The sequence below is a fragment of the Salvelinus fontinalis genome, chromosome 40 (genome assembly GCF_029448725.1).
Source record: "Salvelinus fontinalis isolate EN_2023a chromosome 40, ASM2944872v1, whole genome shotgun sequence".
Taxonomy (NCBI): domain Eukaryota; kingdom Metazoa; phylum Chordata; class Actinopteri; order Salmoniformes; family Salmonidae; genus Salvelinus; species Salvelinus fontinalis.
In genome coordinates this window covers 19158273-19186170 of record NC_074704.1, presented here as the reverse complement: position 1 = coordinate 19186170, position 27898 = coordinate 19158273, and the positions used below count along the sequence as shown (strand labels likewise).

Here is a 27898-nt window from a genome sequence, read left to right as displayed (position 1 = left end):
CGTCCATGTAAAAAACCTGTCTGATTAGGATGAATAATATCTGACAACTATTTTTATTCTATGCGCCAAGCATTTTGCTAGGATTTTTGCATCACAACACTGAAGTGTAAGAGGTCTCCAATTTTTTAAATGGACTGGATCTTTATATATACTACTTGGGTCCTGTTTCAGTAATAATGATATCACACCTTCTTGTTGCGTGTCTGATAATCTATCATTTATATAGGAGTGGTTAAAACAAGCTAAGAATGGTCCTTTGAGTATATCAAAAAAATGTTTGTATACTTCCACTGGTATGCCATCCAGTCCTGGAGTTTTCCCATCCTTAAAGGCCCCAATTGCATCAAGTAGTTCCTCCTCTGTAATTAGGCCTTCACATGAGTCTTTCTGTACAGATGTTAATTTTACATTATTATTAGGGAAAAAATCCATACAATTAGTTTCAGTTAGTGGAGATGGAGGAGCCTGAAACGAAAACATATTCTTAAAGTACTTTACTTCCTCTTTCAAAATATCATTTGGTGAATCATGCGTGACTCCATCATTTGTAACAAGTTTTAATACGTTTTTTTTGGTAGCATTTGTATATTGAAGATTGAAAAATAATTTGTGCATTTTTCCCCATATTCCATCCAGTTCGCTTTATTTTTATAATATATTACACTGGATCTTTCTTGAATAAGTTCCTTCCATTTCTTTTTGTTTTTCCTCTAACTTATTCTGTGCCTCTATGGTACCGTTTTTATTGTTATCTAACTGTACTGTTAGTCCTTCAATTTCCTTTGTTAATATGGACTCTTTTGATCGAAATTGCTTTTGTTTTATAGATGAGTACTGAATTGCATGGCCTCTAAAGGCACACTTAAGTGTCCCATACAATATGGGGATCTGCTGTACCTATGTTATGTCTAAAAAAGTCAGTTATAAATTCTTCTGTCCTAGTTCTAAACAATTTATCATCTAGTAGGCTTTGATTAAATTTCCAATATCCACGTGGAAATTCTGTAAGAGTAATATACACTGCTCAAAAAAATAAAGGGAACACTTAAACAACACAATGTAACTCCAAGTCAATCACACTTCTGTGAAATCAAACTGTCCACTTAGGAAGCAACACTGATTGACAATAAATGTCACATGCTGTTGTGCAAATGGAATAGACAAAAGGTGGAAATTATAGGCAATTAGCAAGACACCCCCCAAAACAGGAGTGATTCTGCAGGTGGTGACCACAGACCACTTCTCAGTTCCTATGCTTCCTGGCTGATGTGTTGGTCACTTTTGAATGCTGGCGGTGTTCTTACTCTAGTGGTAGCATGAGACAGAGTCTACAACCTACACAAGTGGCTCAGGTAGTGCAGTTCATCCAGGATGGCACATCAATGCGAACTGTGGCAAAAAGGTTTGCTGTGTCTGTCAGCGTAGTGTCCAGAGCATGCAGGCGCTACCAGGAGACAGGCCAGTACATCAGGAGACGTGGAGGAGGCCGGAGGAGGGCAACAACCCAGCAGCAGGACCGCTACCTCCGCCTTAGTGCAAGGAGGTGCACTGCCAGAGCCCTGCAAAATTACCTCCAGCAGGCCACAAATGTGCATTTTGTGGCAGCGGTTGTTGTCAAAGTAGCCTAGTAACAGTAAAAGTTGTATACTTCACTTAATAATTGCAGATATGTTTATCCAGAACTGATCTATGATGTGTAACCTACAGTTTAATGCTCATAATATCAATAATACTATACTGTAAGCATTGTAGTGTAGCTACATTCAGGTCAGCTTCCCTATGAAAACTGGTTCTGTACATCACAGAAAGCTGTTATGTTGACAGGTTGATTTTAAATCATCATTAAGCATAATGAACTATGGTTATGTATGTTTTCTATTGAAATGCCCAAATGACCTGTTTTAGTAGTATTTACAGTCACAGTTTGTACTGTTCTCTCCAACACTTACACCTACACCACATGACTCCATTAATGAAACGATCATAGATATATGGGTCAGGAATTGTGCTATCTAGAACCTAAAATGCTTATTCTGCTGTCCCCATTGGAGAACCCTTTGAAGAACCTTTTGGTTCCAGGTAGAACCCTTTTGGGCTCCATGTAGGACCCTTTCCACAGAGGGGTCTACATGGAACCCAAAAGGGTTCTACCTGGAACCAATAAGGGTTATCCTATTGGGACAGCCAAATAATCCTTTTGGATCCCTTTTTTCTAAGTATATTTAGTACCCTGAGTTTTACCAGTAACTAGAACCCTGATTTTACCTGATAACCTGTAATTAGGACCCTGCGTTTTACCTGATAACCTGTAATTAGGACCCTGAGTCTTACCCGGTAACTAGGACCCTGAGTTTTACCCGGTAACTAGGACCCTGAGTTTTACCCGGTAACTAGGACCCTGAGTTTTACCTGGTCAGTATATGTGCTCATAAAAAACCCTGGGCCCTGGTCATATTGTATGATAAAATTATCCAAATGTTATCAGATGTCTTGAATGTTTCTCATCAGGTTTTGCAGTGTTCCTACTTCCTAAAGGTGTAGGATCTTAATTTGACCAGTTTCTCACAGCAGGAAAATAATCCTGGAGCAACAGGATGATCAAATGAAGACCCTACACCTGTACAGCATCTCCTAATGTTTTCCTTCCTCTAGTCTCTCACCAAGTCGCTGCTGGCCGTGGCTTTCCTGTCCTCGTTCGGTAGCTCCATGCTCTATGGCTACAACCTGGCCGTGGTCAACTCTCCTGCAGAGGTAGGAGGCACCACAGTAACATCTCTATGCAGTAAGACACTGCAGGCCTACATGCATTGAAATGGTTGTGAACAGGGAAATATACAATTTCAGTGAAATACATACATTCAATAGGAATAGGCCTATTGTGAATATACAGACTCCATGACCGAACCTATCCTTTTTATAAGTACATATGTACTGGAGTTAGTGGACTATAACATAGGAGCTACACAAACTAAGACACCATATGTATTGTATTAGTTTACCACCATGAGTATTCTGTTCACGCCGTGTTGCTACTCTCCTCGAGTAGTGTGAAATTGCTGATCTGGGGTCATTTTTGCATTTTCCCCACTATTGGTTAACGTTTACATTAGGAGAGGGGAAGCTGATCCTACGTCTGTACCCAGGGGAAACTTCACACCTGAGCCGAGCCATGAGTCTTGTCCCCTGATTTCCTGGTTGTGGTAGATTTGTTTTGACCTGGATGGTTGAACCAGTTCAGTGTGAACTGTGTCAATTCAGTCAGCCTCACATTAGACCGTGTTATTTCCACAATGGGAACGGTTGACGTTGTAAGGCCTGCTACTGCAGAGCGTTTCCATCTTAGACTTGGATAGAGATCTTATAAGCTAAATTGATTTGTCTAATGGAGACAAAATGGTGTCATAAAAACATAACACACAATGGCCATTTACGTATACTTCCATAGACAATATAATCACACATTTCCACAGCGATTATTGGTATCTGAAGTTGAATCAGCCCAGTGTCTCTGGGTTAGAGATGATGCAGTGATTTTGATTTTTTTTTACAGAGTCAGCCATAGTAGATTTTCACCTTTTCGGCTCAGGTATTAGAACCAGCGACCTTTTGGTTACTGGCCCAACGCTCGAACCGCTAGGCTACCCACCGGTGGCCGCTTGCAGAGCTGTCTAATGGGAGTTTGAATCAGAGCTTCCTGGGCGTTAAAGAAGAGAGACATCATACTCATCTCTAACCCACAGACACTTCAGGCCATACATGACGCATTGTTGCATGGTACAATGAGTGAAAATGCTACCACCTCCCTGTCTCATGGATACCTGATGTTACTGTTCTTGTGGTTGATGATGATGACGATGGGGATGATGATGATGATGATGATGACAGGGTTGTTTTCTTTAATGATGGATATTGCAACGTTTTTCATTTCAATCCCATTGTCAAATCTGTCCACAAATCTGTCTCTTCTTACAACCATTTCAGGAATGTTTATCGATTACATCCCTGTCACACAATCCCTTGCTCCAATTGTTGGTTCCCTCCTTTTAATGTCCTTGCTTCAAATTCCCCAGTGGACATACAGTATAATTAGAAATGTGCACGGCTCCAAAACACAACCTAGTCTTTCACATCGGGAAAACAAGCAGAAAAATTGTCTGACACTACACCAACAAATCGGTGGTAATCTTTTGGCACTATTGTGGAAGTCAGGTGGGGAATCAGGGCCGTCAATGACCCTCCTTCCTGCCAAATGGGTTGTCACGAGACTGTAGTGTCTATTCACAGACCTGGGTTCAAATCCGATTTGAAATCTTTCAAATACTTTGCCCGCTTGTTTTAGTCTACCCGGACTGTCGGATGAGTGAGTTTAGCACTTTTGCAACTATTCTATTGGTTCCATTGTGCCAGGCAAGCTCAATCAAGCCCAGCTTACGTGTTTCAAATGATTTCCAATAGTATTTGAACCCAGTTCTGTCTCTTCCACTGAGAGAGTTGTATTCTGCTGCTCTGTTTCAGCTAAGGCTAGAGAGAGGCAGAGAGAAGATGAATTAATGACATAATAGTAACACCACGCTGATTCAGAGACAACAATGTCATTAGAGAAGGAGAGAGGCTAGTATTAGAAAAAGAGGACAGGAAAGGAGGCCCTGGAATTGAATTTTAGCCGTGACCTGAGAGAGAGAGGTACACTCTTAGAAAAAAGGGTTCCAAAAAGGTTATTTGGCTGTCCCCAAAGGAGAAGTATTTTTGGTTCCATGAAGCTACCCTTTTGGGTTTGATGTAGAACCCTCTGTAGAAAGGATTCTACATGGAACTTAAAATGGTTCAACCTTTTCGAAGGGTTATTTTATTTTATATCTAGAGCCTTTTAGGCTCTAGATAGACTTTTTCCCCCTAAGAGTATAGTCACATGGAAGACTAGGATGTGGTCTATTTGACTCCATAATGTGTAATTTTTCCCCAAAAGGGAGAGGATTCATTCTTTCTCCTACATCATGATCCAAAAACCCTCCATTTGACTCAATCAGAAAAAATGTGTCATCTGCTTTATCAAAGGGCCAGCTAAAGGATATGTGCCTGTCTGTTTTTAAAGGGAGAGCACCGAAACAAGTGTTCTGTGATCAACACTTGCATGGTACTGTACATGACGTGTGTGTGGTAGATTCACCTATACAGTATGCTGCATGTATTTTTGGAACAGCATTACGTGCAAACCTCAAACCTCATTGTGTTACTTTAAATAAGGAAGTGGAATAACATAAGTCTATCAGTATACTGTACATTAGGCTATGAGCTCACTAATCGGATTTGACTTCAACTTACAGCCAAGTGATTTAAGCCATTCAACTCAATGAGTCTGTAATGGTCGGTTGTTACCTTATTCTCTGGCCCTTCCTGACCTCTGTTCTGATGTCAGACGACAGCGTTTAAGCCGCCATTGTCATAATTGTATTATAGTGTATAGCCAGGCGTACAGTCCATTCGGAAAGTATTCAGACCCCTTGGCTTTTTCCACATTTTGTTACGTTACAGCCTTATTCTAAAATTGATTAAATAAATACAAATTCTCATCAATCTACACACAATACCCCATAATGAAAAAGCAAAAACAGTTTTTTTAGAAATGTTTAGAAATGTATTAAAAATAAAAAACAGATACCTCATTTACATAAGTATTCAGACACTGTTGAAGCACCTTTGGCAGCGATTACACCCTCGAGTCTTTTGGGGTGCTGTATCATAACAAAATGTTGAAGAAGTGAAGGGGTCTGAATACTTTCCGAATGCACTGTATATACCTGCACTGAAATTGAGTGAAAATAGATTTTCCTTCATAATCTCTCTTAAAAGGGAACGAAAATGTTACATACAAATATGACGATGCCAAAAGACACACATGTAAATAGTTAGAAAATAAAGGCCGGGGCATTGTCTGTTGATCCCATCACTTCTAGACTCTATTGTGTTGATATGACTTCCTTATCTACATTCTACCCTTTCTCCTTCTCCTCGCCTCCCTCAGTACATAGAAGCTGTTTTTCAGTCTATCTCATGGCCATCAGACTGTTAAACAGCAACTCAGAGAGGCTGCTGCCTACATTGAGACCCAATCACTGGCCACTTTAATAAATGGATCACTAGTCACTTTAAACAATGCCACTCTAAATAATGTCACTTTAATAATGTTTACATATCTTACATTACTCATATCACATGTATTTTTTTATTTTATTTTTATTTCACCTTTATTTAACCAGGTAGGCAAATTGAGAACACGTTCTCATTTACAATTGCGACCTGGCCAAGATAAAGCAAAGCACAAGGTAGCACATACAACAACACATAGTTACACATGGAGTAAAACAAACATACAGTCAATAATACAGTGAAAAATAAGTCTATATACAATATGAGCAAGTGAGGTGAGATAAGGGAGGTGAAGGCAAACAAAAAATATATATAAATAAATTAAAATATAAAAAGGCCATGGTGGTGAAGTAAATACAATATAGCAAGTAAAAAAACACTGGAATGGTTGGTTTGCAGTGGAAGAAGGTGCAAAGTAGAGATAGAAATAATGGGGTGCAAAGGAGCAAAATAAATAAATACAGTAGGTAAAGAGGTAGTTGTTTGGGCTAAATTATAGATGGGCTATGTACAGGTGCAGTAATCTATGAGCTGCTCTGACAGCTGGTGCTTAAAGCTAGTGAGGGAGATAAGTGTTTCCAGTTTCAGAGATTTTTGTAGTTCGTTCCAGTCATTGGCAGCAGAGAACTGGAAGGAGAGGTGGCCAAAGGAAGAATTGGTTTTGGGGGTGACCAGAGAGATATACCTGCTGGAGCGCGTGCTACGGGTGGGCGTTGCTATGGTGACCAGCGAGCTGAGATAAGGGGGGACTTTACCTAGCAGGGTCTTGTAGATGACCTGGAGCCAGTGGGTTTGGCGACGAGTGTGAAGCGAGGGCCAGCCAACGAGAGCGTACAGGTCGCAGTGGTGGGTAGTATATGGGGCTTTGGTGACAAAACGGATGGCACTGTGATAGACTGCATCCAATTTATTGAGTAGGGTTTTGGAGGCTATTTTGTAAATGACATCACCGAAGTCGAGGATTGGTAGGATGGTCAGTTTTACAAGGGTATGTTTGGCAGCATGAGTGAAGGATGCTTTGTTGCGGAATAGGAAGCCGATTCTAGATTTAACTTTGGATTGGAGATGCTTGATGTGAGTCTGGAAGGAGAGTTTACAGTCTAACCAGACACCTAGGTATTTGTAGTTGTCCACATATTCTAAGTCAGAGCCGTCCAAAGTAGTGATGTTGGACAGGCGGGCAGGTGCAGGCAGCGATCGGTTGAAGAGCATGCATTTAGTTTTACTTGTATTTAAGAGCAATTGGAGGCCACGGAAGGAGAGTTGTATGGCATTGAAGCTCGCCTGGAGGGTTGTTAACACAGTGTCAAAAGAAGGGCCAGAAGTATACAGAATAGTGTCGTCTGCGTAGAGGTGGATCAGAGACTCACCAGCAGCAAGAGCGACATCATTGATGTATACAGAGAAGAGAGTCGGTCCAAGAATTGAACCCTGTGGCACCCCCATAGAGACTGCCAGAGGTCCGGACAACAGACCCTCCGATTTGACACACTGAACTCGATCAGAGAAGTAGTTGGTGAACCAGGCGAGGCAATCATTAGAGAAACCAAGGCTGTCGAGTCTGCCGATGAGGATGTGGTGATTGACAGAGTCAAAAGCCTTGGCCAGGTCAATGAATATGGCTGCACAGTACTGTTTCCTATCGATAGCGGTTAACATATCGTTTATGACTTTTTAAAAAAAAAAATTTTTATTACTTTTTTTTTTCCCATTTTCTCCCCAATTTTCGTGGTATCCAATCGCTAGTAATTACTACCTTGTCTCATCGCTACAACTCCCGTACGGGCTCGGGAGAGACGAAGGTCGAAAGCCATGCGTCCTCCGAAGCACAACCCAACCAGCCGTACTGCTTCTTAACACAGCGCGCCTCCAACCCGGAAGCCAGCCGCACCAATGTGTCGGAGGAAACACCGTGTACCTGGCCCCCTTGGTTGGCGCGCACTGCGCCCGGCCCGCCACAGGAGTCGCTGGAGCGCGATGAGACAAGGATATCCCTACCGGCCAAACCCTCCCTACCCCGGACGACGCTATGCCAATTGTGCGTCGCCCCACGGACCTCCCGGTCGCGGCCGGCTGCGACAGAGCCTGGGCGCGAACCCAGAGACTCTGGTGGCGCAGTTAGCACTGCGATGCAGTGCTCTAGACCACTGCGCCACCCGGGAGGCCATCGTTTATGACCTTGAGCGTGGCTGAGGTGCACCCATGACCAGCTCTGAAACCAGATTGCATAGCGGAGAAGGTATGGTGGGATTCGAGATGGTCGGTAATCTGTTTGTTGACTTGGCTTTCGAAGACCTTAGAAAGGCAGGGTAGGATAGATATAGGTCTGTAGCAGTTTGGGTCTAGAGTGTCTCCCCCTTTGAAGAGGGGGATAACCGCAGCTGCTTTCCAATCTTTGGGAATCTCAGACGACACGAAAGAGAGGTTGAAAAGGCTGGTGATAGGGGTGGCAACAATTTCAGCAGATAGTTTTAGAAAGAAAGGGTCCAGATTATCTAGCCCGGCTGGTTTGTAAGGGTCCAGATTTTGCAGCTCTTTCAGAACATCAGCTGACTGTATTTGGGAGAAAGAGAAATGGGGAAGGCGTGGGCGAGTAGCAGAGGGGAGGCCAGTGCTGTTGACCGGGGTAGGAGTAGCCAGGTGGAAAGCATGGCCAGCCGTAGAAAAATGCTTGTTGAAATTCTCAATTATAGTGGATTTGTCGGTGGTGAAAGTGTTTCCTATCTTCAGTGCAGTTGGAAGCTGGGTGGAGGTGTTCTTATTCTCCATGGGCTTTACAGTGTCCCAGAACTTTTTTGAGTTTGTGTTGCAGGAAGCAAATTTCTGCTTGAAAAAGCTAGCCTTGGCTTTTCTAACTGCCTGTGTATACTGGTTTCTAGCTTCCCTGAAAAGTTGCATATCACGGGGGCTGTTCGATGCTAATGCAGAACGCCATAGGATGTTTTTCTGTTGGTTAAGGGCAGTCAGGTCAGGAGAGAACCAAGGGCTATATCTGTTCCTGGTTCTAAATTTCTTGAATGGGGCATGCTTATTCAAGATGGTGAGGAAGGCATTTTTTTAAAATATCCAGGCATCCTCTACTGACGGGATGAGATCAATATCCTTCCAGGATACCTCGGCCAGGTCGATTAGAAAGGCCTGCTCGCTGAAGTGTTTCAGGGAGCGTTTGACAGTGATGAGTGGAGGTCGTTTGATCGCTGACCCATTACGGATACAGGCAATGAGGCAGTGATCGCTGAGATCTTGGTTGAAAACAGCAGAGGTGTATTTGGAGGGCAAATTGGTTAGGATGATGTCTATGAGGGTACCCGTGTTTACGGAATTGGGGTGATACCTGGTAGGTTCATTGATAATTTGTGTGAGATTGAGGGCATCAAGCTTAGATTGTAGGATGGCTGGGGTGTTAAGCATGTTCCAATTTAGGTCGCCTAGCAGCACAAGCTCTGAAGATAGATGGGGGGCAATTAGTTCACATATGGTGTCCAGAGCACAGCTGGGGGCAGAGGGTGGTCTACAGCAGGCGGCAACAGTGAGAGACTTGTTTTTAGAGAGGTGGATTTTTAAAAGTAGAAGTTCAAATTGTTTCGGAACAGACCTGGATAGTAGAACAGAACTCTGCAGGCAATCCTTGCAGTAGATTGCAACACCGCCCCCTTTGGCCGTTCTATCTTGTCTGAAAATCTTGTAGTTAGGGATGAAAATGTCAGAATTTTTGGTGGTCTTCCTAAGCCAGGATTCAGACACGGCTTAAACATCTGGGTTGGCAGAGTGTGCTAAAGCAGTGAACAAAACAAACTTAGGGAGGAGGCTTCTAATGTTAACATGCATGAAACCAAGGCTATTACGGTTACAGAAGTCATCAAAAGAGAGCGCCTGGGGAATAGGAGTGGAGCTAGGTACTGCAGGGCCTGGATTCACCTCTACATCACCAGAGGAACAGAGGAGGAGTAGGATAAGGGTACGGCTAAAAGCTATGAGAATTGGTCGTTTAGAACGTCTAGAACAGAGAGTAAAAGGAAGTTTCTGGGGGCGATAAAATAGCTTCAAGGAATAATGTACAGACAAAGGTATGGTAGGATGTGAATACAGTGGAGGTAAACCTAGGTAATGAGTGATGATGAGAGAGATATTGTCTCTAGAAACATCATTGAAACCAGATGATGTCACCGCATATGTGGGTGGTGGAACTGAGAGGTTGGATATATAGTGAGCAGGGCTAGAGGCTCTACAGTGAAATAAGCCTATAAACACTAACCAGAACAGCAATGGACAAGGCATATTTACATTAAGGAGAGGCATGCTTAATCGAGTGATCATAAGGAGAGGTGATCATAAGTAGAGGTTGGTTGGGGTCACGGCGATCCAGACAGCTGGCCGGGTAGCTGGCTATCGGTAGCAAGATAACATAGGATGGAGGTCTGTTTTTTATTTTTTATTATTATTATTTAAAAAAAAAAAATGTATATAATATACTTTTATGTATATACTGTATTTGATAACCATCTATTGCACCTTGCCTATGCCGCTCGGCCATCGCTCATCCATATACTTATATGTATATATTCTCATTCATCCCTTTTAGATTTGTGTATATTAGGTTGTTGGAGAATTGTTAGATTGCTTGTTAGATATTACTGCACTGTCAGAACTAGAAGCGCAAGCATCTCGCTACGCTCACATTAACATCTGCTAACCTGTATGTGACCAATAAAATTTGATTTGATAAAGCAGTTTTGCAACCATACAATGGCGTCTGCTTCTAGCAATTTCTTCTGACTTGACATGGTATCTACGGTATGTTTGACTCTTCCTCCCTCTCTTCCTCCTCTCCCAGTACATCAAGGCATTCTACAACCAGACGATGATAGCAAGGAACGGGACGGGTCTGGACGACAAGAAGCTTACGTTGTTCTACTCCGTCACCGTGTCTGTGTTTGCCATCGGGGGCATGGTGGGCAGCCTCATGGTGGGCATACTAGTCACCAGATTTGGAAGGTAAGACTTAGCCCCAAATCTTAGACTTGCCCCTCCAGCCATAATTGACATAACGCCATTGACATAACGCCATTGACATAACGCCATTGACATAACGCCATTGACATAATAAAAAGCATGAGCTGGCGCACACCCAGAGAAAATGATTTAGTGTAGAGGTGCTGACTTACAGAGAATAAACTGTAAGCTATGGAAATGGAGTAGAACGGTCCATATCTATAACCTCTCAGTCATTTATTTGGTTAAAAAACCCACCAATGTTGCAGCATCACTGTGCCTCCTTCAGGGTAATGTAACTAATGCTTGAACCAGGTTATGTATAAAAATAGTGACACCCATTCCAAATGGGAACTACAAATGTGGCTCATGCGCACAGTGCAATAGCACTACAAAAACATCCTTCTTCAGACACCCACATATGTCAAAAAATCCCTGTTAGGGGGATCATCTCATGCAAGACAAAGGGAGTAATCCATCTCATCACCTGTACATGTGGGAAAGCCTACATTGGACAAACGAAAAGACAAGTAAAACCATGCATAGCTGAACACCGCAGCTCAATCAGGTGTCAGAACACTGACTATTCAGTAACAGCTCAATCAGGTGTCAGAACACTGACTATTCAGTAGCAGCTCAATCAGGTGTCAGAACACTGACTATCCAGTAGCAGCTCAATCAGGTGTCAGAACACTGACTATTCAGTAGCAGCTCAATCAGGTGTAAGAACACTGACTATCCAGTAGCAGCTCAATCAGGTGTCAGAACACTGACTATCCAGTAGCAGCTCAATCAGGTGTCAGAACACTGACTATTCAGTAGCAGCTCAATCAGGTGTCAGAACACTGACTATTCAGTAGCAGCTCAATCAGGTGTCAGAACACTGACTATTCAGTAGCAGCTCAATCAGGTGTCAGAACACTGACTATTCAGTAGCAGCTCAATCAGGTGTCAGAACACTGACTATCCAGTAGCAGCTCAATCAGGTGTAAGAACACTGACTATCCAGTAGCAGCTCAATCAGGTGTCAGAACACTGACAATCCAGTAGCAGCTCAATCAGGTGTCAGAACACTGACTATTCAGTAGCAGCTCAATCAGGTGTCAGAACACTGACTATCCAGTAGCAGCTCAATCAGGTGTCAGAACACTGACTATCCAGTAGCAGCTCAATCAGGTGACAGAACATTGACTATTCAGTAGCAGCTCAATCAGGTGTCAGAACACTGACTATCCAGTAGCAGCTCAATCAGGTGTCAGAACACTGACTATTCAGTAGCAGCTCAATCAGGTGTCAGAACACTGACTATTCAGTAGCAGCTCAATCAGGTGTCAGAACACTGACTATCCAGTAGCAGCTCAATCAGGTGTCAGAACACTGACTATCCAGTAGCAGCTCAATCAGGTGTCAGAACACTGACTATCCAGTAGCAGCTCAATCAGGTGTCAGAACACTGACTATCCAGTAGCAGCTCAATCAGGTGACAGAACATTGACTATTCAGTAGCAGCTCAATCAGGTGTCAGAACACTGACTATCCAGTAGCAGCTCAATCAGGTGTCAGAACACTGACTATCCAGTAGCAGCTCAATCAGGTGTCAGAACACTGACTATTCAGTAGCAGCTCAATCAGGTGTCAGAACACTGACTATTCAGTAGCAGCTCAATCAGGTGTCAGAACACTGACTATTCAGTAGCAGCTCAATCAGGTGTCAGAACACTGACTATCCAGTAGCAGCTCAATCAGGTGTCAGAACACTGACTATTCAGTAGCAGCTCAATCAGGTGTAAGAACACTGACTATCCAGTAGCAGCTCAATCAGGTGTCAGAACACTGACTATCCAGTAGCAGCTCAATCAGGTGTAAGAACACTGACTATTCAGTAGCAGCTCAATCAGGTGTAAGAACACTGACTATCCAGTAGCAGCTCAATCAGGTGTCAGAACACTGACTATTCAGTAGCAGCTCAATCAGGTGTCAGAACACTGACTATCCAGTAGCAGCTCAATCAGGTGTCAGAACACTGACTATTCAGTAGCAGCTCAATCAGGTGTAAGAACACTGACTATCCAGTAGCAGCTCAATCAGGTGTCAGAACACTGACTATCCAGTAGCAGCTCAATCAGGTGTAAGAACACTGACTATTCAGTAGCAGCTCAATCAGGTGTCAGAACACTGACTATTCAGTAGCAGCTCACTTTGTTGAAGCTAACTATCCAATCTCCTCCCTCAAATACACAGGCACTGAGCATGTTGCTCCACCAAGGAGAGGAGGTAACATGGAGATCCTACTACTACAAAGAGGCTTACTGGATATCCTATCTAAACTTTAACCCCTAGTGGTCTGAATATTGACTTTGATCTCAGGCCCTTCTTATGACCAATTATATTTTCTGTGAACAGGTCTTGTAAATGAAAATATTCTTTCTACAGCTTATCGGAGTACACCCAATATGTGTCCCCTGTTGATTATGCTTATTGTGCATTATGGTTGAACCAAAAGAATACATGTCACAAAAACATTGAGTGAAATTGGAAATATGTGGGTGACATTAAATGAAACAATGTACGTATGTTGATGCTAATGTTATGCTAATGCTAATGATAACAATTAAATAATATATTCAATATGCTGTGGGTCTTTTTAACAGTTTCGCTCAATTCATTCTGCTCAACCTAGCAATTACGACACACCCCTCACTATTGTCATTGGTTGCACTAATTGCACTGTTTGTCTACATAACCTGGCTCAAGCATTTATGACATTACCCTGAAGAAGGCACAGTGATGCCCAAACGTTGGTGTGTTTTTACCCAATCAATTACTGAGAGGTTATACATATGGAGTGTGCGACTCTCTTTGTTTTTATAACGTCTTTGACATAACGTCATTGACTGATCAGTAAACAACTAAATGACAGTCACATTCGTCTGTGACCACTCTTGTTGGTGCAAGTGCCTGACAATGTCTACACCCCCTTGAACTTTTTTCACATTTTGCTGCCTTAATAATATTCAATCTATAAAGGGATTAAAATGTATATATGTTCCCTACAGATCTACACAACTTACTCCACTTTATTCCACATTTTCAAAGTGGAAGAAATTTATAGAACATTCATAAATGGATAAGTCTCCACCCCCCCCCCCTGAGGTAATACTTGGTTGGAGCACCTTTGGCAGCCATTACAGCTGTGAATCATTTGGAATAAGATTCTGTCAACTTTGCACAACTCTTAGAAGAACATACTGTATATTCATTGTTTTTGGTCAAAATTGCTCTAGCTCATTAAATTTGGTTTGGGAATCATTGATGGGCAACAATATTCAAACCTTGTCTCTGATTTTCAAGTTGTCCTAAGCGTTGTGAAAAGTTGGTATAATCTTAATGAAAATGATTCACAGTTGTAATGGCTGCCAAGGGTCCTTCAACCAAGTATTAACTAAGGGGGGTGGAGACTTATCCATTTTATGATATTTAATATTTTCCTAATTTGGAAAATGTTCTATAACTTTGAAAATGTGGAGTAAGTTGTTTAGATGTGTATGAAAATAAATCAAATTGAATTCCTTTTTAGATTTCATTTTAAGGCAGCAGAATGTGAAAAAAGTTCACAATACGAGAACTGGATTTTGATTAAGATTTTTGCGAAAATGGGGAACGGAAAATAAGTCAATGGAAAACTGGTCAAACATCTAAAACTATTGATTTACTCTGTAGAAAATGATATATGTTGGAAATCATTCAGACATTTATGCATACTTAGGCTACATCTCTTTGCGTTACGAAAGTCTTACATTTAAATCGGGTGTTTGAGGATATTGGACTTCCAGTACATTGAAGCAAATGGTTTGTTTAAGGTTTGTCGAAGGTTTCTCAGGCTGATTGTTCTGCTGTCTACAGGAAAGGGACCCTGGTGAGAATCACATGTCTGGTGTTTATAGCTGGAGCCTTCATGGGCTTCAGCAGGACCTTCGGCTCTCCAGAGATGATCATTGTTGGACGCTTCATCACAGGGGTACACTCAGGTAATGCAGTAACAGAGAATAATACCACTACGTTCTACCGTCCTTAACATGTTGAGTAAGGATTAGGAAACACTATTTGAGTGGGTAATCATAAGGCATTCATAACACATACTGTACGTAACTTGACACCTGACGCAAGTATTCTCTCTCTCTCTCTCTCTACCGCACCTGCTGTTTCAACCTCTGAATGCTTGGCTATGAAAAGCCAACTGACATTTACTCCTGAGGAGCTGATCTGTTGCACACTCTATAACCGCTGTTTATATTATTTGAGCCTGCTGGTCATCTAAGAACGTTTGAACATCTTAAAGAACGATCTAGCCTTAATGACCATGTACTCTTATAATCTCCAACCGGCACAGCCAGAAGAGGAATGGCCATCACTCAGAGCATGATTCCTCTCTAGGTTTCTTCCTAGGTTCCTGCATTTCTAGGGAGTTTTACCTAGCCACCGTGCTTCTACATCTGCATTGCTTGCTATTTGGAGTTTTAGGCTTGGTTTCTGCTGATGTAAAAAAGGGCTTTAAATAAATACATTTGATATATGCATTTCTGTGTGTTGTGTTTTACTTATCTGAATGAATCAGGGCTTATTTCTGTTGCTCTACAACACATTATCAGCTCTTATCAGCAACAATGCTAGCTGTAAGGTTAACTGCTAATGCTGAATCTGTTCTGTGTAATGTCCATATCCCCCTCCCTCCAGGTATCTCTCTGAGTGTGGTGCCTATGCACCTGGGGGAGATAGAACCTCTAACCTCTATCCCCCTCCCTCCAGGTATCTCTCTGAGTGTGGTTCCAATGTACCTGGGGGAGATAGCACCTCTAACCTCTGTTCCCCTCCCACAAGGTATCTCTCTGAGTGTGGTTCCAATGTACCTGGGGGAGATAGCACCTAAGAACCTGCGAGGCTTCCTGGGCCTTGTGCCTAGCATCTTTATCTGTCTAGGAGTCTTCATCGCTCAGATCCTGGGTCTACATGAACTACTGGGAAAGGTGCAGTAAAATCTTATCTTTAATATCTTAGTTCATAGTTAATCTTCTTTGTTGGTCTTTCCTTGGCGTAAATAGATAATGAACTTTTGGTGAGGTAAAGACAAACGAAACGTAACCTCTTAAATTCTGACGCCCTCTGGTGGCATTTTCTAAACCCTGCATAATATTGTATACTACCCTCATAAAGTACATTTCGGTTTCCGAACTATAAATCCTACAAACACATGCTTAGTACTGTTACAAAGGAAGGAACTGTGGGATTCTGATACAGGTGAAAAAAATGGACTAAAACAGAGCCCGAGATGCAGCAGGCCTAAACCCCTTGAAATGTACATTTTCTTTTTGCTGTTGGTTTTTCTTCACGGAGGGCGGGAGGGGGGGGGGGGGGGGGGGGGGGGGGGGGTCGGGAATAAGACATTTTAAAGTCTAGGCTTGAAATCAAATATGTTACTATTTACTATTTCCCAAAAATATGTATACATTTTAAATAATGGTGGCACTCTAAACATGAACACAGCCATTTTAAAAGCGTAGGGCTTGTGCAAAGTTCCATGCCTTCATTTGTCGTATTACAGGAATTATATGCATATGGAGAGAAAGATGAAGTCTCTACCTATCCATTGATGTAAATATATCCTCTGTCTGATTCCTGGTTCGTGCACTAGATACGAGAACACATGACGTCTCATGGCCACGTGAAACCAGTTGCGTCTGGTTAGGGTAGTGAGTCACTGTTCCAAACTTTTCCCATTCACTATTTTTGGTGACTTGACCTACATTGCATACTCTATGAATATATCCATGATATATGGCCTTTATGGGGGGGGGGGGGGGGGGGGATTCTTATGACATTGCCATTAGTAAGATTTTAGTTAAATTTCCAAAAAGACAATGGCTATGTCTTTCAAATGATATGTCACTATTTTCTGACCTATTTATTAATTTAAAGAAATGTGGGGGGGGAGTACTTTCCGGGCCCTGTACCGGGCCCAAATCAACCGCTCGGAGTTTAACAGAATAAACTCACCCTGTGACGTGCTGGTGAAGCCTAAACATTGGAGGTATATTAAAACTACTCTGCAATGAGAGAAGTGTATGTGACATTCATTTTATTTCAGACTTTTCTTTGGAGAAACGATATCCTCCTCTCAAGGCGGAACTATCAAGGAATGTAATCTGAATACATGTGCAGTGTGTCCCAGTTCTACAGTAATCAGATCAGTCAATAGCATCGACCCACGTGGTAGACTCATCTTTTAGGATCATCTCCATTCAGCACACTATTTGGCTGCTTTTTATTCCAGAGAGTTCCTACCTTCCTTCAAACTTTGTTATACACTGTATAATTTTTTTAAAAGAAACTCATATTGATCTCTTGCTGACCCTATATCATTTGGCCTCTAACCCCTCAACAGGAAGAGCACTGGCCCCTCTTCCTGTCTCTGGTGGTGATCCCGACCATGTTCCAGCTGATGCTGTTGCCATGGTTCCCAGAGAGCCCGCGGTACCTGCTCATAGAGAAGAGGAATGTCCACGCCACCATCACAGGTGAGGAGGCTCCGTCCATTAGGAGGATATAGTTGATAGTTCTTTCTTTCTTTTCTTGGCATATAGAGTAGACTGTAAAAGACCTGAATTGCTATTGTAAGGAGTATTATATGAAGAGATGCAGATTTTCTGTTTGTTCGTTTTTTGGGGGAAAGCTGTAACCACAGACCAATACAACAAAGACTTGTATTTCAATACTGTCCATACTGTATACAACCCTAGCTGTGCTGTACTCACCAGTCTAGTAAAGTGAAATTCTCTCCCCAGCTCTGAAGTGGTACCGGTCCAAAGCGAACATCCAGGCAGAGATCGAGGAGATGCAGGAGGAGCAGAGGTCCATGTCCTCGGTCCAGACCGTGTCGGTCATCGGTCTGCTGAAGGACCGGAGCGTCCGATGGCAGGTCATCACTATAGTGGTGGTTAATATCGGCATGCAGCTGTCCGGTATCGACGCGGTGGGTCATTGTGTGTGTTTGTGTGTGTGTTTGTCCATACATTCATGCATACATGCAGGAGAGTGTGTGTCCCTGTGTGTGTGGATACACCATATGCCCCTATCACCACCACCACTATATATTACAGCCTCACTTAGAACCACTGGTGCTGAGTGACAAAGCAGGGGCATGCCTCATTACTGTACAATACACCCTAGACACACACACACTGGTCCTCATTACTGTACAACAACCTAGACCCACACACACTGGTCCTCATTACTGTACAATACAACCTATACACACACACACTGGTCCTCATTACTGTACAATACAACCTATACACACACACACTGGTCCTCATTACTATACAATACACCCTAGACCCACACACACTGGTCCTCATTACTGTACAACACCCTAGACCCACACACACTGGTCCTCATTACTGTACAATACACCCTAGACCCACACACACTGGTCCTCATTACTGTACAATACACCCTAGACACACACACACTGGTCCTCATTACTATACAATACACCCTAGACCCACACACACTGGTCCTCATTACTGTACAATACACCCTAGACCCACACACACTGGTCCTCATTACTGTACAATACACCCTAGACCCACACACACTGGTCCTCATTACTGTACAATACACCCTAGACCCACACACACTGGTCCTCATTACTGTACAATACACCCTAGACACACACACACTGGTCCTCATTGCTGTACAATACAATACACCCTAGAAACACACACACACACACACACACACACACACACACACACATGCTCGTTTCATAGTCCAAATGGATTCCCATACACACACTGATCCTAGTGACATTGGCCCTTGGCCCTTCAGCCCCATGTGGATAGGCACTCGTGTACATGGTCTCATGCTGGTCCCCATCTCACAGCACGGCCACGCTATGCTGCTTTCTCCTGTCGCTGCTGCTCCAGACACGGAGCACAACAGCTCTAATGTCATATCAAAGAACCCCAATGTCCACCTTTTAGAATTCCGAGGAGGTCTTTGCAACCCATTTCCTGCTTGGTGATACTAAATTCTAGAAGTCCAATCAGAATTCTACACAGGGACTGGCAAATACCATGTGTGGATGTGACATATTTCCATGAATGGGTGGAAAATCCATATGTGTGGATGGTGGATGGTTACTGTGTGGATGGTTACTGTGTGGAAGGTGGATGGTTACTGTGTGGAAGGTGGATGGTTACTGTGTGGAAGGTGGATGGTTACTGTGTGGAAGGTGGATGGTTACTGTGTGGAAGGTGGATGGTTACTGTGTGGAAGGTGGATGGTTACTGTGTGGATGGTGGATGGTTACTGTGTGGATGGTGGATGGTTACTGTGTGGAAGGTGGATGGTTACTGTGTGGATGGTGGATAGTTACTGTGTGGATGGTGGATGGTTACTGTGTGGATGGTGGATGGTTACTGTGTGGATGGTTACTGTGTGGATGGTGGATGGTTACTGTGTGGATGGTGGATGGTTACTGTGTGGATGGTGGATGGGGGATAGTTACTGTGTGGATGGTGGTGGGTTACTGTGTGGATGGTGGATGGTTACTGTGTGGAAGGTGAATGGTTACTGTGTGGAAGGTGGATGGTGGATGGTTACTGTGTGGAAGGTGGATGGTTACTGTGTGGATGGTTACTGTGTGGATGGTGGATGGTTACTGTGTGGATGGTGGATGGTTACTGTGTGGATGGTGGATGGTTACTGTGTGGAAGGCGGATGGTTACTGTGTGGAAGGTGGATGGTTACTGTGTGGATGGTGGATGGTTACTGTGTGGATGGTGGATGGTTACTGTGTGGATGGTGGATGGTTACTGTGTGGAAGGTGAATGGTTACTGTGTGGAAGGTGGATGGTTACTGTGTGGAAGGTGGATGGTTACTGTGTGGATGGTGGAGGGTTACTGTGTGGATGGTTACTGTGTGGAAGGTGGATGGTTACTGTGTGGAAGGCGGATGGTTACTGTGTGGATGGTTACTGTGTGGAAGGTGGATGGTTACTGTGTGGAAGGTGGATGGTTACTGTGTGGATGGTGGATGGGTTACTGTGTGGATGGTGGATGGGTTACTGTGTGGATGGTGGATGGTTACTGTGTGGATGGTGGATGGTTACTGTGTGGATGGTGGATGGTTACTGTGTGGATGGTTACTGTGTGGAAGGTGGATGGTTACTGTGTGGAAGGTGGATGGTTACTGTGTGGATGGTTACTGTGTGGATGGTTACTGTGTGGAAGGTGGATGGTTACTGTGTGGAAGGTGGATGGTTACTGTGTGGAAGGTGGATGGTTACTGTGTGGAAGGTGGATGGTTACTGTGTGGAAGGTGGATGGTTACTGTGTGGAAGGTGGATGGTTACTGTGTGGAAGGTGGATGGTTACTGTGTGGAAGGTGGATGGTTACTGTGTGGATGGTGGATGGTTACTGTGTGGAAGGTGGATGGTTACTGTGTGGAAGGTGGATGGTTACTGTGTGGATGGTGGATGGTTACTGTGTGGAAGGTGGATAGTTACTGTGTGGATGGTGGATGGGTTACTGTGTGGATGGTGGATGGTTACTGTGTGGAAGGTGGATGGTTACTGTGTGGAAGGTGGATGGTTACTGTGTGGAAGGTGGATGGTTACTGTGTGGATGGTGGATGGTTACTGTGTGGATGGTGGATAGTTACTGTGTGGAAGGTGGATAGTTACTGTGTGGATGGTGGATGGGTTACTGATTGGAAGGTGGATAGTTACTGTGTGGAAGGTGGATGGGGGATAGTTACTGTGTGGATGGTGCATGGTTACTGTGTGGATGGTGAATAGTTACTGTGTGGATGGTGGATGGGTTACTGAAACCAACTATATGTGTGCATTTCATCTACTTTTCCTGAACTTGTCCGTATTAGAGGATGTGTGTTGTTGACATTCATTCATTTGACTGGGAATACTATAAGCCAACGTTGACATGTTGGACCACAGCATTGATTAAATATATCTGATTTGACAGATGGGATTTAGGATGGTTATGACAGCAATTATGATGAATCAGCCATGAGTAATAAGAGCTTAAGAATGACCATTAGCTGAACGTTGTATGTGTATTCAACAATGTACATGTTCACTACTCACAGTTCAGCTACTGATCTACAGCTCTCTCTCTCTTCAGATCTGGTTCTATACCAACACCATCTTTGAGAACGCAGGTATCCCAGTCCCTCAGATCCAGTACACCACGGTTGGAACCGGAGCCATCGAGGTTATCGCTGGATGCGTAGGGGTAAGCAAGCTGTCATTGGATTACTGTGTGAGCACAACCGCTGAGCATGCTAGCTTAGCCTGGTTCACCAGACTGAAAGCTGCTCTCATAGGCGAGTGAAGCATTCCGTCTGGTTTAACCAGGCTAACATTAGCTAGCCTACTCTAGTCTGAGGTGTTATTATTATTGTCTGGTAGCTGGTGGTAATACTCACTTCCACACTCCTTTTGGACAAGCCTGTACTTTAGCTATAAGGCCCTCAGGAACTGTTAAGCATATATCCACTGCGATACTATAGTCAAACCACAGCTATATTATATACGGTAAATTATGTATACATTCTTTACAGCACGGCTCTGGTTCAGCCCATGTCTGTTCCAAATGGCACACTATTCCCTATATATCCCCCTTTGGGCCCTGGTCAAAAGTAGCGCACTACAAAGGAAATAGGGTGTCATTTGGGATGCAGGCCATGACTACAGTTTCTAAAGAGACATGTAGGTCAGTGGACATACTACTGGGTGCTGAGCTATTCCAAGAAACAGTCTCTGGGTAGCAGTTTGCCATTTTTTCCCATGCAGAAGCATAACCTTGACATGTTAAGTCGTCAGCCAATAGAAATAACTTGTTCTTCTTTGTCCCGCCTCCAGTGCTTCACCATTGAACGGCTGGGCAGAAGACCTCTGATGATTGGTGGATTCACCTTCATGGGAATTTGCTGTGCAGGGATCACGCTGTCCCTCATGTTCCAGGTACATTCATCTACCCATGAATCCTCCCCTATAGACACAGGTCTAGGATCAGTTCGCCAGACCTGGAATTCTGCATTTTCTGTGAAAAGAGAAAATCTGATTTCAGGTCAGTTTATAGAAGAACAATGCAATCTTCATTACTATTAGTCTGAATCGTGCAGACTTCTTTGTGTTACTGTCTCTGTGTCTTTCACTGTCTCTTTAATGAGTACAATCAGTAACCAGTCAGTCTATTATTTGTAATGTGATGACTGTCCTATGGTCTCTGATAATGACTGTCCTATGCTTCCATTCAATGCCCATTAAGTCCCACTACATCAGTGTTGCCTGTGTGGTGGGGATCATCGCTGGCTTCTGTATAGGACCAGGTAAGACATCTACCCTGGTGGTCTGCTTGTTTGTTTATCTCTGTCTCTGTTTCTCTCCTTCAAAACAAGGTTCTATATTCAGGATGTATATCTCTCTCAGTAGACGAGTGGGTACTTCTTCTTTTAGCACAAGGGGCTATAATGCTACTCTGAGAAGTACATTTAAGTTATTTAGCAGATGCTGTTATCCAGAGAAACTATGGTTAAGTGTCTTGCTCAAGGGCACATCAACAGATTTTTCACTAAGTTGGCTCAGGGATTCGAACCAGCAACATTTCAGTTACTGACCCAAAACTATTAACCTCTAGGATACCTATAGCACTTTGAACGTTCCACTTTATCCAATAGACACAGCCTGTTATTTTCTAACTAGGAAACACTGCTCTCTGGTGGTGGAATATAGAAGTGCTCTAGGAAAGGCAGCCAAAACTCCCCTCACTGTTGACCCAACATAAATAGCTACTCTATTGTATTTCATTAATCCACTAAATGAGGAAATCATAACTGCCACGGTAACAGGAACATCCATTCTTACACCCATTTGTTTGTGGCTCGTCGGCTGAACGCAACAGTTTATTAGAATGTTGATGGTGGCTATAAGCATGATGAATTAGACCAACACCAGTTTACATAATGTAATCCGTCAAGCAGGCAAAATCCATACATCAAGCTCAGATGAGGATTTTCTGTTTGCCGCAATTAGATTTACAATGGCTCATTGTTCATAATGAATATTTTGGTGTGTGTGTGTGATGAATATGCCTCCTTGAGACAAAAACTTGCATAAACAATGTGAAGGAGCTCATAGTACTGCAGATGTAGACAAATTGCAGAGCCCTACTTATTGACTATATTATCAATTCTTCTCCCCATGTCATTATCATGCTCAAATAATGTGGACTAAACTTGACACGTTCATCATTAGGCTTTTACTAATGTATTATTCCTCATTCATAATATCTCTCATTTCTAACCATGATGAATTAGATATTTGGAGCAATGAAACCGTCTATAGATTCTACATATTATAGAGTTAAAATATTGATACAGATGTAGGACCTTAATTTGATCACTCCTTTGTTGCTGGGAATTTTCAGATGAGCTTTGTGATTCACTGAATCCCCACACTAACACATGGTTATATTGACAATATTGTACTTTTCATGTAGCCTACTTTTGGCCAGCATAATAGCCTAAATACCAATCAGGCAATATAATGGACTAAATGTTCAAATTCTGTTGCTGCAAGATTACTTGGCTGTGACAATACAGATCAAATTAAGATCATACATCTGTTTTACACCGATGGAATATAATGGTGGTTTCAATCCTCAATGTACTTACTTACTCTAAAGTCTTGCTGTTATCAATATCAGTGGTTTGGTAGTTTGCCCAACTTCACATGTGACTATAACTAGTAGCCCATGATGTGATTCTATCATGGCTTGAAAAGTATATTTTGTAGACTATGGCTGTGTTCACACATTCTGATATTCATTCCACTATTTGTTCTTTTGGCCAATCACATCAGATCTTTTCACATATTTTTCAGAGTTGATCTGATTGGTTAAAAGATCAGTTAGTGGAGAAATGATCAGAGTTGGGTTGCCTGTCTAAATGCAGCCAATGTGTCTCATTGTGTGTGTGTGTCTGTCCCTGTGTAGCTGGAGTACCCTTCCTGATTACAGCAGAGCTGTTTAAACAGTCCCATCGTCCGGCTGCCTACACCGTGGCTGGATGCCTCAACTGGCTGTCCAACTTCACCATCGGTTTTGTCTTCCCCTTCCTACAGGTCAGAACTACAGGCCTACAATTACTCCTGTACGCACGTTTTACCGCTGTATGTTGGCATTTTAGTCGTGCCTTTTTCACGCCAGCTCTCGATCCAGCTCCCTATTCCCTCGAACTCATCTGTAGTAGTAAAGCAGTAGTATAGTAGCAGTATAGTATTAGTATTGTGATAGTATACTAGTAGCATATTGGTAGTATATCAGTAGTATAGTAACAATATATCAGTAGTATAGTAGCAGTATAGCAGTAGTATATTAGCAAATAGTAGCAAATGTTTTAATGAAATAAGTGCCCTCGTCTGAAGATCCAATTCGCATGGTGTTCTGTTCCTGTTCCCTCTAATAATCAATTCATTCAGCAAACCACTCTTTCCCCACCCCCAGATGTCGGCAGGGGCCTACTGCTACCTGGTGTTCTTTGGCGTGTGCATGGCAGTGGCGGCCTACGTCTTCTTCATCGTCCCCGAGACCAAGAACAAGACGTTTGTGGAGATCAGCCAGATGTTCGCGGCCAGGAACGGCATGCTGGAGGAGGAGAGCAGCGAACTGGGCGTCGCTAAAAACCTCAAACTAGCCAAGATGAACGGCTATGGTGCCGTCGACCTGGAGCACGAAGTGATGGAGAAGAAGAAGTAGAGAAGGGGAAAGGGAGAGGGAGAGCGATAGAGACGTGGGTAGTCTAAAAGTGTCTCTTCATCTGTACTGATCTGAAAACACCCCACTGGGCACAGACGTCAGTTAAACGTCTAGTTTGGATTTCCATTTGGTTGAGTTGTCAACTAACGTGAAGTCAATGTGAAATCAACATAAAATGTCACCATGATATTGGCTTTAGGTTAAAAGTTAGTTTAAAAAAAAAAAAAAAGCCAAAATGCCCTTTTTGCAAATCCAATTAGTTTCCCACGTTGATTCAACGTCAGCACACTGAATTGATTTATTGAAATGACGTGGAAACAACGTTGATCCAACCAGTTTTTGCCCGGTGGGACAGAATAGGTGAAAGCAATGTGGTGGAATTGGTGGACTTTGCTTTTCCCTGCCCAGTTAATGCAGACAAAGAAAAACCATCTATTTCGATTCATTGTTCAGTATTTCATTTCGTTCTTCTTCTGGATCTGTGTTCATGGTGTACCTGTGTCAGTCTACCACCACAAACCCCCTTATGGAAGACCTCTAGGATAGTGTGTGAGATGTGTGGTGGTGTTTTAATGTTTTCTCAATGGTGTCTAAGTTTAATTATGTCCATATCCACGTAAATGAAAAACATTTTGGACAGAACTCTATCTCCATACCGTTCCTAAATGTAACATTTAATGTTACCAGTTGTACAGTAACCAACATAGACTCTATGAACTGTTTGGAAGTGAGCACGTCTACAACCATTAGGTTTCACTCTCCTCTCAGTTATATGTGCCTCTCTTTCCGTGAATCACGCTGAAAGTCTTCTTCTCTCAATCTGTCTGAAAACCTTTCCTACAGTATAGAGGGAATGTATTTATTTATTGACACAGCAACAGTATCATGATATGAATGCAGTATCTGACGTTTACCATTTTCCTGATCACTGGTTTTGACAGAACATGAGGTCAGTCCACATCATGTGGACGGTATAGTTTTAGAAACACTATCAGGTGTTATAATGCCTTAACAACATATTCCTAGCACATTATAAGGTGCTATGATCCTTTATAAGGCATCATAAGAAGGTGCTCCAAGTGTTACAGTGTCTCTGATCATGTTTACCTTGCTTAGCTGAAGAGAGAACCAATAACTTGAGTTTGCTTGTTTATGTATTTTTTCTTCTCTCTTTTGCGTAAGAGAGTTTGTAAATGTGGCTACTGTAGTAGTCATTCCATATTCCGAGGCAGGATAAGTTATATATTGTACGTTATATTGTACATGTTAAACAGATATGCACAAGAAAGTGTGTAGGAGGATATATACATTATACACTGAGTGTACAAAACATTAGGAACACCTTCCTAATATTGAGTTACACCCTCTTTTGCCATCAGAACAGCCTCAATTCGTGGGGGCATGGACTCTACAAGGTGTCGAAAGCGTTCCACAGGGATGCTGGCCCATGTTGACTCCAATGCTTCCCACAGTTGTGTCAAGTTGTCTGGATGTCCTTTGGGTGGTGGACCATTGTTGAAACACACAGGAAACTGATGAGTGTTTAAAAACCCCAGCAGCGTTGCAGTTCTTGACACACTCAAACCGGTGCGCCTGACACCTACTACCACCTACTATTCACCAGGTCAGTCGATGTCATGAAAAGAGCAGGTGTCCTTAATGTTTTGTAAACTCAGTGTATATCGTACGTTAAATTGTACCTAGAATAATAGTGAAGACATCAAAACTGTGAAATAACACATATGAAATCATGTAGTAACCAAAAAAGTATTACACACCCTTTGCCTTGATGACAGCTTTGCACACTCTTGGCATTCTCTCAACCAGCTTCATGTGGTAGTCACCTGGAATGCATTTAATTTAACAGGTGTCCCTTGTTAAGTTAATTTGTGGAATATAGGGGTGTCCAAACTTTTGACTGGTACTGTATATATTTATACAGCGCCTTGCGAAAGTATTCAACCCCTTGGCATTTTTCCTATTTTGTTGCATTACAACCTGTAATTTAAATTGATTTTTATTTGGATTTCATGGAATTGACATACACAAAATAGTCAAAATTGGTGAAGTGAATTGAAAAAAATAACTTCTTTCAAAAATCTAAAATAAATTTTAAAAATGGAAAAGTGATGTGTGCATATTTATTCACCCCCTTTGCTATGAAGCCCCTAAATAAGACCTGGTGCAACCAATGACCTTCAGAAGTCACAGAATTACTTCAATTGCACACAGGTGAACTTTGTTTAATTAAGTGTCACATGATCTGTCAAATGATCTCAGTGTATATATACACACCTGTTCTGAAAGGCCCCAGAGTCTGCAACACCACCAAGCAAGCTGTAACGATTTTCCTCCTCTTCAGACGAGGAGTATGAAGGATCGGACCAATATGCAGCGTGGTAAGTGTCCATGATAGTATAATAAAACTGAACACGACAAAATACAAAAATAACAAAGTGAATGATAACTAAAACCGAAACAGTCCTGGAATATGAAAGAAACACTAACACAGGAAACAATAACACACAATGGGAAACAGGCTACCTAAATATGGCTCCCAATCAGAGACAACGATAAACAGCTGCCTCTGATTGGGAACCACACCAGGACAAACACATAGAAAAACAACAACCTAGATAAAAGAACATAGACTGCCCACCCCAACTCACGCCCTGACCAACCTACAATAGAGACACAAAAACGGAACTAAGGTCAGGACGTGACACAAGCAGCACTATGTAAACCAAGGAGCTCTCCAAACAGGTCAGGGACAAAGTTGTGGAGAAGTACAGATCAGGGTTGGGTTATAAAAAAATATCTGAAACTTTGAACATCCCACAGAGCACCATTAAATCCATTATTAAAAAATTGAAAGAATTATGGCACCACAACAAACCTGCCAAGAGAGGGCCGCCCACAAAA

At 42.6% G+C, this 27898-nt stretch overlaps 1 protein-coding gene across 1 annotated transcript in view; it reads left to right on the top strand.

Moving 5' to 3' along the window:
- Positions 1-27222, top strand: part of LOC129839288 (solute carrier family 2, facilitated glucose transporter member 5-like) — a 72159-nt gene extending 44937 nt beyond the window's left edge. Inside the window, exons 2-12 of the mRNA XM_055906598.1 lie at positions 2653-2751; positions 10982-11142; positions 15043-15167; positions 16018-16163; positions 17579-17711; positions 17979-18166; positions 21341-21451; positions 22081-22182; positions 22490-22550; positions 24215-24342; positions 24725-27222. Coding sequence (XP_055762573.1) covers positions 2653-2751; positions 10982-11142; positions 15043-15167; positions 16018-16163; positions 17579-17711; positions 17979-18166; positions 21341-21451; positions 22081-22182; positions 22490-22550; positions 24215-24342; positions 24725-24976 — 1506 coding nt within the window. The 3' untranslated portion in view covers positions 24977-27222. The remainder of the gene's footprint in view (positions 1-2652; positions 2752-10981; positions 11143-15042; positions 15168-16017; positions 16164-17578; positions 17712-17978; positions 18167-21340; positions 21452-22080; positions 22183-22489; positions 22551-24214; positions 24343-24724) is intronic.
- Positions 27223-27898: the final 676 nt, after the last annotated feature.